Here is a 16444-nt window from a genome sequence, read left to right on the forward strand (position 1 = left end):
CTTTCTGCTGAGTAGATAGAAACACATTCCTTCTTTGATCATTGCAGCTTTTGGGAGAGGGAGGTGAGGTCATTTGGAAGCTGGATCCACACAGGGGACTAAACGAGGGCATCATCAATTCAGACAGCATGGTCAACCCCTGCTGCTCAAATAGTGCTGATCAGACTTAATCACAGGATCGTTACACTGCGAGCCTCTGATGAGTCCAGGAATGAGGATGAAGTTGGCACCACATCCTGACAAGACCTCAGTCAGCTTCAGGGAAGGATGAGCAGAGCTGGGCATTAACACAAGGCCTAAATACCTCTCAAGGCTCCACCGGCTCTCCCTGCACGAAGCCCTGCGCCTCTGCCGACTCTGTCTACAAAGTCTGCACACATCATTAGAGGGGCAGTGGTCGTCTAAAGGTTAGAGAAGTGGGCTCGTGACTGGAAGATTGTTAGTTGAAATCCTCAGACAGGCAGAGAAAGTGAGCGAGCAATCCCTTCCTCTCAACAATTGCTATTGATGTGCCTTTCAGCAAGGCAATTAAAGGGGAATTAAGTTATTCCAAAACAGAGTACGGGCCGGAAAGTGAGTTTTGAAAGCCAGAAATCTCCTGGTGAAGTAATTGGTGAGTCATTGGTATTGATCAATAACCTTATAAATGGTCATTTTGTGTTGTGGGACAGAAAAATCATCCTTATTAGACTTTAACCCCAGTGGCCAACAGTAGAAGAGACAGCTCCCACATATGAATGTCCGGGAGATCCTATTCTTAGTTACTCTATCGACAGGTTTTGCCTCTCTGGCTCCCTATCTATTTAGTACTTCAGTATAGTAGGTTAACTACCGCTACAGTGTAACTGCATGAATGTGAAGCAGGGCTTTGCTGAAAAACAGCATGTGTACTCTGCAAACCTTCCCTGGAAATTAATATACTCTAAAATTGAATGCAAGGCACCATAATGTATGCCTCCATATACAATTTTGGCCGATATCCAAACCAAACATTTTGCATTCTTTTGTTCTCCCCCCCTGAAACCCACCATTGATCTTAACCAAAACCAATGCCAGGTGTAATCCATTTCTGCTGAAAGCAGAAACCACAGAGTGATGTTTGCCTTTTTTTTCAGCTGTACAGTCGTAGTCAACCATTCTACACATGCAGTGAGAGATACTGCAAAAGAGCTACATTAAGAAGCAAAAAAAGGAGCGGAGATAGGCTATGTCGGATTAGATAGGTTTGGAACAGCTATGGTAGGGGCTAGTTCAAAGGGATAGTGAAAGCTACAAGGGCACTGACAGCACTGAAAATTGAGGATTGAAAAGCATTACAGGATTATTGATGATATATTCCCGGAGCCTATTCTATTGAGATGTTGTGTTCTGATAGAGGAACACGTAATCAGAGATTTTCACTGTTTAAGGCAAAATCCTGCTGGGAGGCCTAAAAGCTGTGTGCCTGCTCCTCACTGAGGGGGATGACACTGAGCCTCTTCAAAGCATCCTATTAAGCCACTTCCCCCTATACTGAGCGGGGATAGGGATTACACACACATATGTATAACCTATGCACGCCCAACCACACACACACACAAAGAAACATGTACACAACCATGAACATTTACAAACACATGCATGAGTACACAAACGGATGCACTATCCTGATCTAGATCACAACAAAAGCTGTCATTAGACCCTCAACAAATGGACTTGGTGCCAAGCACGGATTTTCCCCTTTAAAAAAAGCAAAATCCCTTCCAAATGTTCTTATATCAGTATGAGCAGCTTGTCACGATGCTGTCTGAAGGTAAAGGAAACAGAGCCATACAATGAACTATGACAATCTGCCCCAATTAAGCATGGATAATGAATTCGGAAAGTGGGTTCAGAGGGGCAAAGACTATTGGCTATTGGGGTTAAGGTCGTCTTTAAAGAAAATTCTGATAATGGCTAAATCACATTAACATTTTGCACGTCCCATTCAGACAAGCCCAAAAAAGAACATGTAGTTAATCACACTCAACAAGCCAGAAAACTAAAACAGATGTGATGTGGCTTTTTGAGAGAAAATGATAGCAGTCAGCTATCATATCAGCTTCATATCAGACAGAGAACACACACAGATACCACAGACACACACACACACATTCCATAAAGATTCCATCACCATTCTAACCAGGACAAAAAAACTAAACTAAAGGAAATCCTAATTGTCAAAACCATGCGACTCGTTTGACTTTTATGTTCATTTTCACTCCTCTGGGAACAGAAGGGAATGAACCAAGCCTGCTCATTATGGCTCGCACTCTTTCATTTTCATGACAGAACGAAGCCGAATAGTCCTCACTCTGATCCCTGATACCGACTCTGTGATATGCCTTATACAGGTTCATATTATGTCAAGCCTTCAGGAAATGAAAATGGTTAATTATTTGAAGGCAGGGGCGCACTGTTCAGTAAACTGACAGTTATTGCACAAAAAATCCAGAATTGTCAGCGAGCATTAGGACAGAAGAGACTATTAATTCCCTGATGAGTGGGCATCAGTATTTTTAAAATTGCTCCAAACATCCCCCTCAAGAGCCCGATTTTATCATGCAGTTATTGAGTTATCGAGAGGGAGAAAGCGGCTGTGACTACGACAGTTATTTTTAACGATGATGTCTCCTTCCCATTCCTCCACCTACCTTCATTTCCATCCCACCAGCACATGCAATGCATTTCTGCGCCTTTGTCTCTCTGTCTCTCTCTCTCTCTCATCAACAAGTGGACAGTGAACATGCATTCTCAACAGTACAGAGTGCTGTTGCCATATCAACCAATGCATCGACGCAAGGCATTGGATTATCCAGTCCAAGGACAGTCTAAAATAAGACACATGGTATAACACGATAATATATACAGTACATCAAGTCTGTAGAATATTGCGTTAATCATTTGCAGGCAATTACCCTGTCATCTTATTATGGGGAGGTTTTGAAGAATTGTATTTCATTAGTATGACCAGCAGGGAGAAGCACTAAAGGCAAAACCAGTTTCATCTGTTAAATATAAAATCCACACTCACATTCAGTACACACACACACACACACACACACACACACACACACACACACACAAGCATCTGACAAAAGTGCAGACAGTTTGTGCCGGATGAATGAAGATGATTGTATCCAAGAGTTTCCATTTTTGTGGCGTTAAATGGAAGCTTTGTTATGGCAGTGAGTGGGCATGCAGCGATGAAGTGAGGGACAACTGTATTCAACGGGGAGATGTCTCATTTCTCTCCCCTCTCTTCCTGGTTTCGCCGCCTGCCAGGGCGTTGCTAAGAGGAAGTTGGCATCGACAAGAACGATGACACCGCCTTGATAGACGTTCTCCCACGGTCCGAGAGAAAAGACGAGCAGGATATATGATCTGAAACACTGCCACCTCTTACTCCTACTCTTCCTCCGCTTCTCCCCTCCAGGCGATCTACACCTCTTCTCTTCCCACTCATCTCTTTTGCATTTTTTCACATTGCCTGCAAAGCATCATTTTCTGATTGCGATACCGCTCTTGTTTGAGAGAGATAAGCCTCCACATACTGAAAGTTGTTGTTGTGTTTTTCATGTTTGACCTAATCAGAATCTAACTCTACTAAGCATTTCATAAAATTTGATTCTGTTGTTGTTGTTGACACAGTGTTTGTTATTACTTAGGTAGAGGTCTGCAGTGCTGCTGCTGCGCCACTGGTAAAGGCATTGAAAACATTGCCTCTAAGTGGCTGAAAATCACTAGAGCCAATCTTATTTTTGCCTGAGGGTGGGTTGTTTGTTTGCTTTGCTTTGTGTGTGTGTGTGTGTGTGTGTGTGTGCATGTGCAATGTCTGTCTGCACATGTGGATGTACAAGTGTCTGTGTACATATGTGTGTGTGTACCTGTATGCGTGTCACCCGTGGGCAAAAACACTGTCCAATTTCTAACTGAATGGGGTCTGCCAAGAAACCCTGCTGCTAAGTGTGCTATACCTGAAGACCAACCAAGTGTTTCTTTGGAAGTTAGTTGATGGGAGTGCCTGTTGCCAGAGTGAAAATGTACTCGCTCCCCTTCCTCCCTATCGTTGCAGAGTCTAACTGTGGCTGAATTTAACCTGAAAAGAGATCTGATCTAGACGACATGGGGCTAAATCCTCTTTGATTCTGTGTTCTCATCGTATTAAGGCGTTGAGACACTGTACCTGCAGGTTTTTTTGGTTGTTTTTCATCTCCCCCCCATCTCTGGACAAGATTTAAAAGATGATCCTGTCACATGATGCCTGCTCTATCCCTTTCTTTCAAGAACCATACAGAGGATTAGGACACTGTCAAAGGCTCAAATATTTACATGGTATTTATTACATGTATAATGGATGGAATTATGCATTACGCAAGATCCCATGTGTTAATCTACGCATATGCATGTGCATGCATGTTAGCATGTGCCTTCACACCCTAAGCTTCTATATGGCAATGTCAAAAGTTCAAGGTTCAAAATGAAACTAATCTGGACACACAACAGAATATATTATGAAATAAATATAGGCACTCAATGGAATACATTTAGTGCGCAGTGAAGAGTGAAAGAAAAATAAGTAAAAAATCAGTGAGAAGATATAGTGTGACAGACAACATCAATATTAAGAAAATGCTTGACATCTTAATGCTTGGCTTCTTAAAACAAGGTTTGCCAGTCTAATATTATACTGTACAGAAGGTATTTTGCAAACATAATGCAAAGTATTCACTCTGAACCCTGCATATGGTAACAATGCATACACACACACACAGTAAATGTAGTTCTATGACATGTACTGTAGGCTATAAGTCCTAGAAAATGGATTCCTTTGATTCCCTTGAGAGGAAGGTAATTATGAAGTGTTTAACAAAAACACAAAAAGCAAAATGGCATGGAAACATGTCTGAGGCAAACAAAACAACTGTGTCTGAGTGTGACATGCTAATGGAGGATGATGAATGTTGTCTGCCTCGTTCAAGTGAAATAATGAAACATTCACATTGACTTGGTCTTGAAAAGGCATCTATAAACGTTGCTCAGGTTAAGATCCTCCTTAACCTGTAAAAGCTTCATAATTCATGCAAGTTCTCTAAGTGGAAATGTTCTTTACCTCAGTCACTTTCACAAACCCTCCATGTGGCTGTGAAAGACTATCCTTGCCAGTAATTTCACCTCTAGTTATATGTGCATGAATTAAGTATAACATATCTACAGCTGGGTCTGTGCTGGATTGATAATTAGCGTGATGGAATGAACATTTTATTAACTGTCAAAGGAGAGAGGACGGCAACCATTAAAAGGAATAGAACATAGCATGGAAAGTTTATCCTCTTTCCTTTTCTAATTGCACCAATTTAAAATCTGGCCAGTAATGACTACTTTACCCTTGCCTGCAGAGAAACATACTTGTCATGGGCTAGAGCGATGGTAAAATTTCCACCCCCGGCTATCCCTACAAGAAGCCATAATAGGGTTGATCAGGGTTTACTCATATTTCATGTCAATTTCATCACAGATTTAATACTTTTTTGCATATTCATGGCGATGCAGAAAAAAATTGCTTGCTTGGCTGTTGTTTCAAAATTAACAAACTCAAATTGTTTAACATGTTGAATTGGTCCTGTCAGTGTCTGGTTGACCTTGCAGTAGAAAACTAGGTATTAGCTCTTCAGACTGATATTAATTAAAAGGAAAAGGAAGCCCAGTGAATCTTCTGGCATAAGATTTCACAAGCTTTTACTCACAGCTTGTTCTATTAATGATTAAAACCCAACAAGGACAAGTAGCTTTGATATGACCTGTAGAAAAGATGTACTTGTAATTGGTGGGTACAATAGAAATTAGGCATAAACATCCCATGAGTGGTCCCAGAATGATTTGTCTTTCTGTGGTAGTGGGATGTGTTTGATCATATGAACAATCCTGACCTAGTTAATAGTGAAATGCAAAAGCCGTCCCCCCTTCGCTCCAGAAACGCTGCTTTTTGAAACATGAGGCATGCTGCAGCACAACACTCAATACCAAATCAATTATTTATCTGAGATTCCCTTCAGCTGAGACAATCTGTGAATAAGACGGAGTGATCTTCAATTTTCTGGCATGTGTGGTTTTTCATCATTCCCATTAGCTATAGAAGTGCATTGTACAGTTCTACAGACAATAACTTGTTAACAATAAGAACTTCCCATGTGGTGTGGAACAGAGAGCAACAGCTTGGACTCTCATCTGTGATGTCTTGGATCATGTACTGCAATCAGGGAAAATGTGTTGATCAGTCAATCAATGAATGAAGAAAGCAAGGAACAAGTTATAGAATAAATTCAATCCAGTCCAATCTGTAAATCATTATTTTTCTCTCCCTCACTTTTGCCCCCCACCCCACCCAAAAAAAGCCTCTGAATTTATTTATTTATTTATTTATTTATTTTAGCTATGTGATTTTGGTCTTGTACAAAGACTATTGGAATTTGGAATACATGAAGACACAATAAAGTACATACAAAAATAAATAAATCAGTCCCTCAATTAATAGAAGTAAAAAAAAAAAGCACAATAATCATGTAATGGCTTTTCATGATTAGCACTTTATAGTAAAAGAAAAAGAAGAGGTTCGGACACGTCGGTCTCATCCACTTTCAGTGACGCCTGCATGTTTTCCCCTCGATATTCTTTCAGGCTTTCACTCACCAGGTTTAAGCTGGGTTTTGATTTCACTCAGTGAGGGCTTACACACTAGCTTAGCCTCATCTTTGGATAAAATCCATGTTGCCTGGGCATGGTAGAGGACCCGTGGCAGAGAGAGAGAGAGAGAGAGAGAGAGAGAGAGAGACGGAGACAGAGACAGAGAGACAAAGACTGTAGAGGGATCCTTGTGACAGATGGTCCCACTCAGTGTCCGTGTCCGTGGGCAGCAATGCAAACAATGGCTCCCAAATACATTTTGGCATCTCTTGGTCAATGTGGCCAGCGAGCTGAGTCCACGGTTTCAAATGACTTCACCCTCTTGTCTTCCATTGGGCCTGAGATTTCACAGCCTCTGCTCCTTATTTACTGTATCTACCTATCTGTTTCCTCTCTTCCTTTCATCATCTCCATAACCTCTCTCCCTCTTTCTCTCTCTCTTCCTCACACTCAGTCACCCGCTCACTCTGTGTCACCCCTTTACTCATCATTATTCCATCTCTCTCTTTCTCTCTCTCTCTCCCTCTCTCTCTCTCTCCCTCTCTCGCTGTGAAATGAGTGTGAGGTCGGAGATAGCCAAGCAGCATTTCTTTGGCTGACTCCTGTTTAGCCTCTAATAGGATTTACTTGGGGGCTGATTTTCTGCTCCTCGTCTTCCGTCCTGGAATGAAGTCCTCTTGCCGCCAATGGTGCAGGTGGCGGGTAGTAAATTATACACACTGCTCTCAATGCTACTCAGCATCAGAAGTGAGTGGAGGGGGTTCCACCAGCACCCCCCCCCCCACACACACACACACACACACACACACACATACACCCCTTCATCACTACCACTACAACCTCTCACTAAACTACAGCACTCTCTTGTAACACGCATACAAATGCAAACTTGAGTATATAAAACCACCACAAACACACGCAACACTCAAACTGCCACAAATACACACATCAGGGCATCTAACCACACACCACATACAGTATAATTGCACAAATTTAAGCCCACATGCACACAAAGGCACAAACAAACAAACAGCCGCTGCTACCATTCGAACGCCCACCCCTCCTCCAGCACCTGCCCCACTTCTGCCATCTCTCAGCACACTTTAGGCGGCTCAATAAAGTCGAAGCATAACTGTGTGTACAAAGAGAAATGATGGGGGTAACATATGGGACTGCGATGTATTACAGCAGAGGCCGAGGGCCTCATCAGCATCAATCTGATTGGACAGGACATCTCCTCTGGGCCGCCTCTCTTTCTCTCTCTCTCTGCCTCTCTCTCTCTCTGTCTCTCTCTCTGTCTCTTTCTCTCTGTCTCACTCACTCTCTCTCTCTAACAGGTAGAGTAGTATTGATGGCCAATCCCCAGTGGTGGTTCGGGGCTGTTTGGGGTCGTGGCAAAGCACTAACATCTGTCACGGTGTTCTCCACAGCTCGTTATAAATCTGTCACACCAAAGAGGACAGGGACATGAATAAGACATGGGGCTGAGGGACCTGTGAGGGAAAGCATATGTTGTGTGTTCATGTGTATGTATAATAGGCAGCTCTTTGAGTTATTTGTGGCATATGCGCAGGTGTTCTGATAGCCATAAATTCTCTGCTCTTTTAGCCATTCGTCATACATCATATGCTGCTGTCATATTGGAAAATCAATACAGGAGATAACTGTTTTTCAAAGCACAAGTCAACGTCATCAGACAAGTAAAAAATCTGGTGTCCTGCTAGTTTGATGTCATTGTTCCACAGTGCACAACATCCAAACATCAACACTCCCTCTTGCCAGTTTCATGCATGCTGGGTACAAGTTGCCTGATGGGAGGAACCAACAGTCTAATATCAATCTGGAGTATTATCATTTTGCACTTTTTAAATTTATCCAATTTTCAAATCTGTTTTGTCAACATTTGTCCTGGAGAGACAGACAACCCAAACAACTGTCATACCACCCAGAATAATAAATTAGTCAACCTTTTACACAATAGGCCTAAAAACATCCCCCATCAAACACATGCCAGTGTGAAAAGAGCTGAGAATACTTTGAAATCTGCCCTCAGCTGGCTGCCAATGTGCCAGCGTGGGGAGTGTGATGAATACAGAAACACACAAAGGCCCAATGTGACTGCCACTCTCTAATTAGCGCAATACAGTCATTCTGTTTACATCGCGGACCAAACATCACTTCCCCATTTCCTGAAAAACCTGCTAAAAATGTGGTGAGGGATTAAGGCAAGAAAAGCAGCGCATTGCTGTCTCTTTATTTATTTATTTCCCAGACTCTGTAAAAACTTGTTTCCACGCTTCAAAAAAAGGCCGGCCCTGTTTATCCAAATTAAAAGATTACTTAAATCCCAGCTTGCGGTGACATTTAGCATGCTGCTGATGACTCCTTTGAATACAGATCAGACTTGGCATTTAAGTGAATTGACATTCTTCTTGAAGTTAATCAACGACCAAGCCGCCTGACTCCAAAGCTAAAATCAGTCTTTACAGGGGTTTTTTTTTCTAATGGGATACTTAGAAATGTCTCTGTGCTCCTTTCAAGAGGTGTCGGCGACTTTCCAAATGAGATATCTGGTGCAGATGCCAAGCCCAAGTGACAAAGAGGTATCCCAATGCAGTAGAGGAGAGAGGAGTGAGGAGTGACTACTGGTGCTGCTTAAGTTCAGCACAGAGGAAAAAGCCCAGGCTCAGAATAGAGCCAGCATTTAGCAGCAGTGGTCTCTCTCTCTCTCTCTCTCTCTCTCTCTCTCCTCTCTCTTCTTTTCTGTTCTCTCTCTGTTCGCTCTGTGACAGGTGCTACTGAGCAGTCACCAGGCAGTGCTGACTCTGGCTATTCCAAAGAAAGGCAAGAGGAATATATATTCTTTAACGTGTCTTCCAGACCCTGATGGGCTACAGGTCCCGCAGGGCCTCCCCTGTGCCAGTCACACTGCCGAAGTGTGGAGGTCTGTATAATCCACAAAACAGCACTGTCACTGACATATGGGTCTAATGTCACTCAAAAAATGACCCATTTCGCAAAAATAGCAGTATTGCTATGCCTTTAAAAAGCTCTGCCGGTAGGTAACATGAGCTGCAGAGGAGGAAACGTGCTGAGAAAAAAAAAAGATATAGCACTTGAGTGAGCAACATAGTCAGCAGGGGGCTAAATCAATAAGCCACTATACTGTACTATCTCTCAAACACACACATTCCCCTCCCACACACACACACACACACAGAAACGCACACTCAGCACATATCAAGTATCAACACATATCCGCATCCTCCCAGTTTATGCATTTACGCAACAAATGCATAAACTGTCCCCAGTTATGCAAAATATACATGGCTCCAGCAGCAATGCAGTTATCTGTTATCAGAAGCTCAAACAAGGCAGGACAGCACAAGTAGCATGCTTCAACTTGTCAGGCTATCAGGCGGCAGGGGAGCCATTTCAGTGTGTGTGTGTGTGTGTGTGTGTGTGCGCGCGCATGCGTTTGTGTGTGTGCAACGGTATGTTAGCGTTGTCATTCACTTTACCGAAAAGGTGAATATATTCTACAATTATCTGCAGTATCAAAAATAGCAATGGCAAGGCGGAGGGAGGGGGTGTAAGGGCCTATTGCCCAAGATTTTCAATATTCAAAAAGGCTGAGCTTCTCAATTTGAATAATTTAATTCCACAAAGCAATAGATCAAAAATGTCAGATCTTCTAAGTGCTACTTTTTGTGACTGTGTTACGTTCATGCCAGCAATCGTTTTGTTAGAGTAGGTGTTACATATTTGTTTTGAAATGAAATGGTGGACAACGCTCTTAGTGTTTTTTTTAGCTGACTGCAAACACTATTTTGCAGTTCTGATCAATTGTTCTCCTATAAAATGTAAAACCTGAAATAAACCTTTGCTACACCATGAACTACACTTGCTGGACTGGGCCACATATGCATTTCCCACCGCATATCATTTAAGCATACAATAACCATCCTGCTAAAAGTCAGTCCTGCGAGGATGCTGATCACAACATGAAGGGATTACATAGTGAAAGGTATACCTCTGCTGCAACCTCACTTAGCTGATTAAGGTACCAGCGGGCCTTTATACAGCCCATTGAAGAGCTTATGACGGATTAAAATAACCATTGGGTAATTAACAGGGGCCGGTAAAATGGCCTGATCATCCTCCTCTGTGTAGAGCCGGTAAAAAGACATAAAAACACAAACAAATCCATTACCAAGATTTATGCAGCATTATTAAAACCACCGGGAAGATAATAGTGAAAGGCCAGCATTCCATCATGTTTAGAGCACGGGAAGTAATGAGTTGTCATAAGTGGAGAATCAGGTGGAGGATATTACATTGCCCATGCCAACACTTTCACAGAAGCCATTATTTCAACTTTTGCTGTACAGATTGAACAAAGTGAAAAAAAAAAAAAAAAAAGAATTGCACTGCAAGTTATTGAATGTCTATGGGCTTACAGGAACAGGAGGGTGCTGACAATTAAATTCACCTTGACTTTACCTTGGCAGGGGTTAGATGAAAATGGAGGGCCAGTAGTGGTGTGGTGTGGTGTGGTGTGGCGAGAGGACACAGTGGGACAAAGCACTCAACAAATTACTGCACGTTAGGGACCTAGAAAAGAACTACTGCTAACCCTGGCCAGATGGCTAAGTTTTCTGCAGCTTATTAAGTTCTACATTCTACCTTTACTTTTGCTCAGTCATCTACTACCAGCAATGGGCACCATCTTTGATTGATTCTGCACCAGAATTTTGCATTCAGAAGGTGCATTTTTCCTATGACAGTATCACTAACTGATGACATCTAAATGCCTTAATTTTCCTGATATGTCAAAAAATAGACATTCTTCTGAGTTACCAAGATTCTTGCTCTCGGTTTTGAAATTGCCCCATTAATTCTCTACAGTTGCTGTAGTCTATAAATAGGACAGCGTCTGCCAGTTGTGTGGTCAGGCAGTGTATCCAGCCAGCCTTGAGCTGCCATCATTAAACGATAAGAGCGTGGGAGGACTGAATAGTTCTGTGTCGCTGCGTGCACGGTGCCTGTGTGACATCCTCTTTAATGTATGTTCCACCACCGCAAGGACACGGGGAGCCAAATAAGGACAAACATGACACTGCATCTACTCCCTTCACCAGGCTGGCAAGTCTCCCTCATCACCTTACTCCTTACTTAACTCTCCTCCTCCTCTTCTGTCCGCTCATGTTTATTCAACTCTTGATCATAATTCTCTTCACTGCCTCTCCTCTCCTCTTCCCAATTTTGCCCATCTTTGCTGGTAGTGATGATTATTCTAATCCTCATTGCTCTTCTCACCCCTCATCTGCCTCCTTTCTTCTTTTCTTCCCCCAGTTGTATTCCCCTCCTCTATCATCTCATCCTCATTCCCCTCACTCTTTCCTCCCTTCACCCCCCTGCCTGCCTGTCCTCCCCTCCCCTTGCCTCCTTTCCCTCTTTGCCATGCGCTGGCAAGGTCCTGACTGCCAGTCACAGTGGGATGGCAGCGAACAAAAGAGCAAAGCAAAAGGTCAACTCATCCCGGATGTCACTCAACACTCACCACCCTCTCTTGTGTCTTGTGCACCAAGAGTCCAGGGCCACCCATCGATTCTTTGTGTCATCGACTGCACATTAGCACCCTCCCCCAAAAATACCCCCTAATCACCCACTTCTCTGAATATTTGATTACCAGGAGCCTAACTGCGAACAGTGATTAAGCAAGTTAAATGATACCCAATCAAGGCTGACGAAAGGCAGCTCAATCACAGGAGAAAGCTCTGAATAAGTTGCAACAAGGAATAAGAGTTCTGCAATGAATCATAGTCACTCACTCCATCTATCTCAAATTCCCTGTTTTTTCTTGGAGAGTTGTTCTTCTGCTCTGGTGCCTGTAATCAAGAGTCACACTGCGTCAGCTGTTGTTGTGTCCTTCAGCTTCTGTTCAGGCATCAGACATGTTTTGTTAATAGGAAGTATTGTCGTCACAAGAAAACCAACTCAAAGAGCATCAGGTTCAGTGGTACAGGCCAATTGTGAAGCTGTGTACACTGACTAGAAGGTGTATATGTAAGAAATCTATGTATGTTATGCATACTGTAACTGTGTATGTCCTACTGAACTACTTATAACACTGCACAAATGGCAATTATTTGCCAGTGATTTGTTTAATTGCTAAACTTTTCCATGTATCTACCTGGGAAACCTAATCCAGGTCTGCTTTGCACCATACAAACCTCATCAGCCCTGAAGGTTACAAATCCAATGTGAAGTGAAATATGTACATTGCAGACATTGTAAAGTGCAATGGCTAAATGACATGGAAGAATTATAGCAAAAGGCAGGACATATTATCATCTGGCTGTGGCTGTCAGGGGTTCTTTGAATAGCAATGAGTCATCGAGGCCTTTGTGCAACTGGGGACAAAAGTACAGGCTGGTGCCTAAGTACAGGGGACATAAACGGCTTTTGAAGGTCCCTTGGAACCTATTAAAGTCTTCATGATTCATTTTAGCAGAAGAATTTTTAATCACTCTTGCAGTCAACAGTGTATGGGTCAGAACACCTTTCAATGATAGAGAGAAATAACCTTGGCAAAAAATAGATTCCATTGCTAACTTCCTTTCTATTTTGTGAGGCTGTAGATTCCGAAGACTTATGGAGAATCCAAATGAGGCAGACAAAACATATCAAGGAAAAAGGTGAATGTTGATGAATGTGCATGAAAGAGGGCGCAGCCTTGTCCTTTAACCAGACACAAAAGCGAAACATATTTCCCCCCCACTGCCTTTTAGTCAAGTATTGGTATTGGAATTATACTTGATCATCTTGAAATGATTTTCTCTTTTTTCTCTTATACAACATATTACTATGTTTCGCTCCTTTGCTCTAACTCAATGCTTCCACCTAGCTTTTCAGCCACAGAAGACACCTTGTTCCGCCACAGAGGCACGGTGCTTTGCAGGTGGCAACACACACAGCCATTCCCTTCACTCGCAGAGAAAGATGGATTATCATCATTGCCTGCTCCGACGTTCCCTAGCCATCACAGTGACGGATAAACAATGTGAAATGAACAACACCGGCTCATAGGCGGATGGCATGCGATACCAATGCATTGAAGACTTTTACCCAATAAATATTGGGCTTCACGCCAGATCGTAACCACAACGCGGTTAGCGACTCAGCAAAGAAGGCCGGGCTCCTGACGTGCCCTGCGGCCCCGAGTAATGAAATAAAACAGCAGGGCAATCGATTGCAAAAATGATTCCATCGAATAGCACTTACCTTCCTGGACCGCCTGGAAGGGGTTATTAGGCTCGATAAGTTTCACAGAGTGGGTGATTTTCTCGCTCTGCAGAATGTCGTCGTTCAGACTTAGGTCTGAGATGGCAAGCTGGAAAATTTCGTCATCCCTCACAGCGTTTTCTTCGAATATGGCACCTGTGTAATACAGTGATCAAAAGTTACTCGCAGGGAAACGAGACGGTCAAGTGAAGTGTGATTAAATGCTGAAGGTTCACCCAGGGATCAATCCGTTTTACCTACATTGTTGGGGCCAGCGCTACTATAGGGTATATGGTAATGTTATCAATGTTAATGCCAAAAACCTGTCAAAGTGATGGAAAGATTGTCTAATTGTGTGCGAAATTTACTCGTTCAAATCTCGTCCTCGTGCGGTTTATTTATAAGTCGTGTAACATGTGCGCATCCACTTCAAGCGGTGAGCGGAGCGCCTTGACATGGTTTCAGCACCACGGAGAGCGACAAGGCGGCAGGGTGCTGTAGGCTCGTTGGGGAACCGGGTTTTACACTCTCCACTCCTCCTTTCCCCCCACCAACTTCCAGCTGTATTAAGCTTTGCATAAACTAGCCAATCTACAAAATAAATGGCTGTCATATCTATGAAAGGAGATCAGTGGCACCCCATCCAATAAACATCGTGCAGGCCTAGTGTGGGAGGCATGCAGCTTCTCTCTCTCTCTCTCTCTTACTCTATCTCTTTATCAAAATGAACCAAGCTGCTATTGGGAGGCTTATATTATTGAAAAAGGTTTCTGGAAACAAGAAGTATAATTGGGGTGACCTAACGTTATTCGGGGCATCAGCCAATATTATCTGGATTCGGTCCCACCGCTGTATTAGCCAGTGATGGAGCACCTGCTGCTTGCCAGACTGTTGCAGTAAACTGTGAGTGTGCAGCAGCAGGGGAACATTGTGACGAATTTGGTCACAGTCACATTGACATTTTTATTTTAAATTACCACGCCATTCATTAGGCAATGTGCGTCAAAGGGGACACGAAAACCCCAGACGCGGAGCAAGGCAATTATTCAATGCATGCGCGCTCTGAGTGTGTGTGTGTGTGTGTGTGCGTGTGTGTGTGTGTGTGTGTGTGTGTGTGTGTGTGTGTGTGTGTGTGTGCGTGTGCGTGTACGCAAGGGAGGAAAGGAGAGGTCATCAATTTTATTTTAAACGAAACATGTAAGAAATAAGTCCGATGTTAAGAGAAAAATACTACATCAGATTTCATTTCAACATCAATGACGAGTCCAAAGGAACCCCCCCACCCCCACCCCCACGTCTGAAAAAGGCAGTAGTGATTAGAAGTTTGGGTACAAAGGGGCTCTATGCGTTTTGCATCTCTAACGAAGCCCCATTGACATCCCCTCTGTATGGTTATTGACATTGCAGGCACGTTCCAGTGAAAGTTGAGGCTTGTCGGTTAAGGAGAGGGGGTAGCTTGGTCCAGCAAAGCCTCATCCATTTGGCTATTGGACATTCATTTCGCCAAAGCTTCAGCGAAACAGGCTTTATGCTACGGCAACTGATGTTTTGAATACATATTGAAATTAACAGGCCGACAGTGCATGACTAACATAACTGCTTTAGACCAGATGCCAACATAAATGCAGTGATATCTGCCGTGTAAGAAAAGTGTAAGAAATGCCTGGCCAAATATTACAAAAAATGAAACAGCAAATCTCTCGGGCAATAGAGGTCAGGGCATGTGCATTTACTGAACACCAACTTTTTAACTCGCTTGAGAGTCAAAGTATAAACATAGGGTGCAAACTGAATAGGCTATTTATCCCTCCCTCTCAACAAAATCCACCGATCAACGCAGAATGCGCTGGCTGGGCTTTAGCGCATCCCCGCACGCTTTGCCTTTACACCTGTCTTACCCAAACCGCAGATAATGTCATAGGACCCTTACCGATGTGTATGATGGAGTCAGCTCTGGCCGAATTGCATTGGAAAATCCACAGGGAAAGGCAGATCAACAGCAACTCCATCTCGGGATTTCAGCGAAGCAGCTCATCCAAGCTCTGCTCGGCTGTCCTACTATCCAAATGGAGCACCACAAAAAAAAAAGAGAAGATGATCAAAACCACTGCGAATCAGAACCACCGTCTTTGAGAGAGAGGCTTAAAAGCCGCAAGAAAGCCTACCTAAAAAGTATCACCGATTATTTGACCACGAAAAAGAACCCGATTGGGCAGGAAGGTGGGATCAAAAAGACGACGGGGACCCGAGGTACGACTGAAAAGACAGGTAGCCCGGTGAGAGAGACCGGCGTTGCCTCTCTCACTCTCGCCTCTCTCCCTGCGCTCCAGTGTCTAAAGCATGGCAAGCAGCAAAAATGCGGAGGAGGGACACCCCTCTAACTACACACGGAGAGACGCTCACATAGAGACAGTGCATAAAATAGGCCACGCCCATCGTGGGGGAAACCGCTGCA

At 43.3% G+C, this 16444-nt stretch overlaps 1 protein-coding gene across 1 annotated transcript in view; it reads right to left on the reverse strand.

Annotated features, from left to right (window-relative positions):
• The window catches only part of LOC139664630 (glutamate receptor ionotropic, delta-1-like), a gene marked incomplete at its 3' end in the record, with an annotated part of 202338 nt that extends 186340 nt beyond the window's left edge, over positions 1-15998 (reverse strand). Inside the window, exons 1-2 of the mRNA XM_071543537.1 lie at positions 15920-15998; positions 13990-14145 (exon numbers count right to left, since the gene is read on the reverse strand). Coding sequence (XP_071399638.1) covers positions 13990-14145; positions 15920-15998 — 235 coding nt within the window. The remainder of the gene's footprint in view (positions 1-13989; positions 14146-15919) is intronic.
• Between the last annotated feature and the right edge of the window lie 446 nt (positions 15999-16444).

This window comes from Centroberyx affinis, unplaced genomic scaffold, assembly GCF_046629955.1.
Source record: "Centroberyx affinis isolate AG114_WGS23_722 - 3 ecotype Tasmania unplaced genomic scaffold, CSIRO-AGI_Caff_v1 ptg004340l_1, whole genome shotgun sequence".
Classification (NCBI taxonomy): Eukaryota; Metazoa; Chordata; class Actinopteri; order Beryciformes; family Berycidae; genus Centroberyx; species Centroberyx affinis.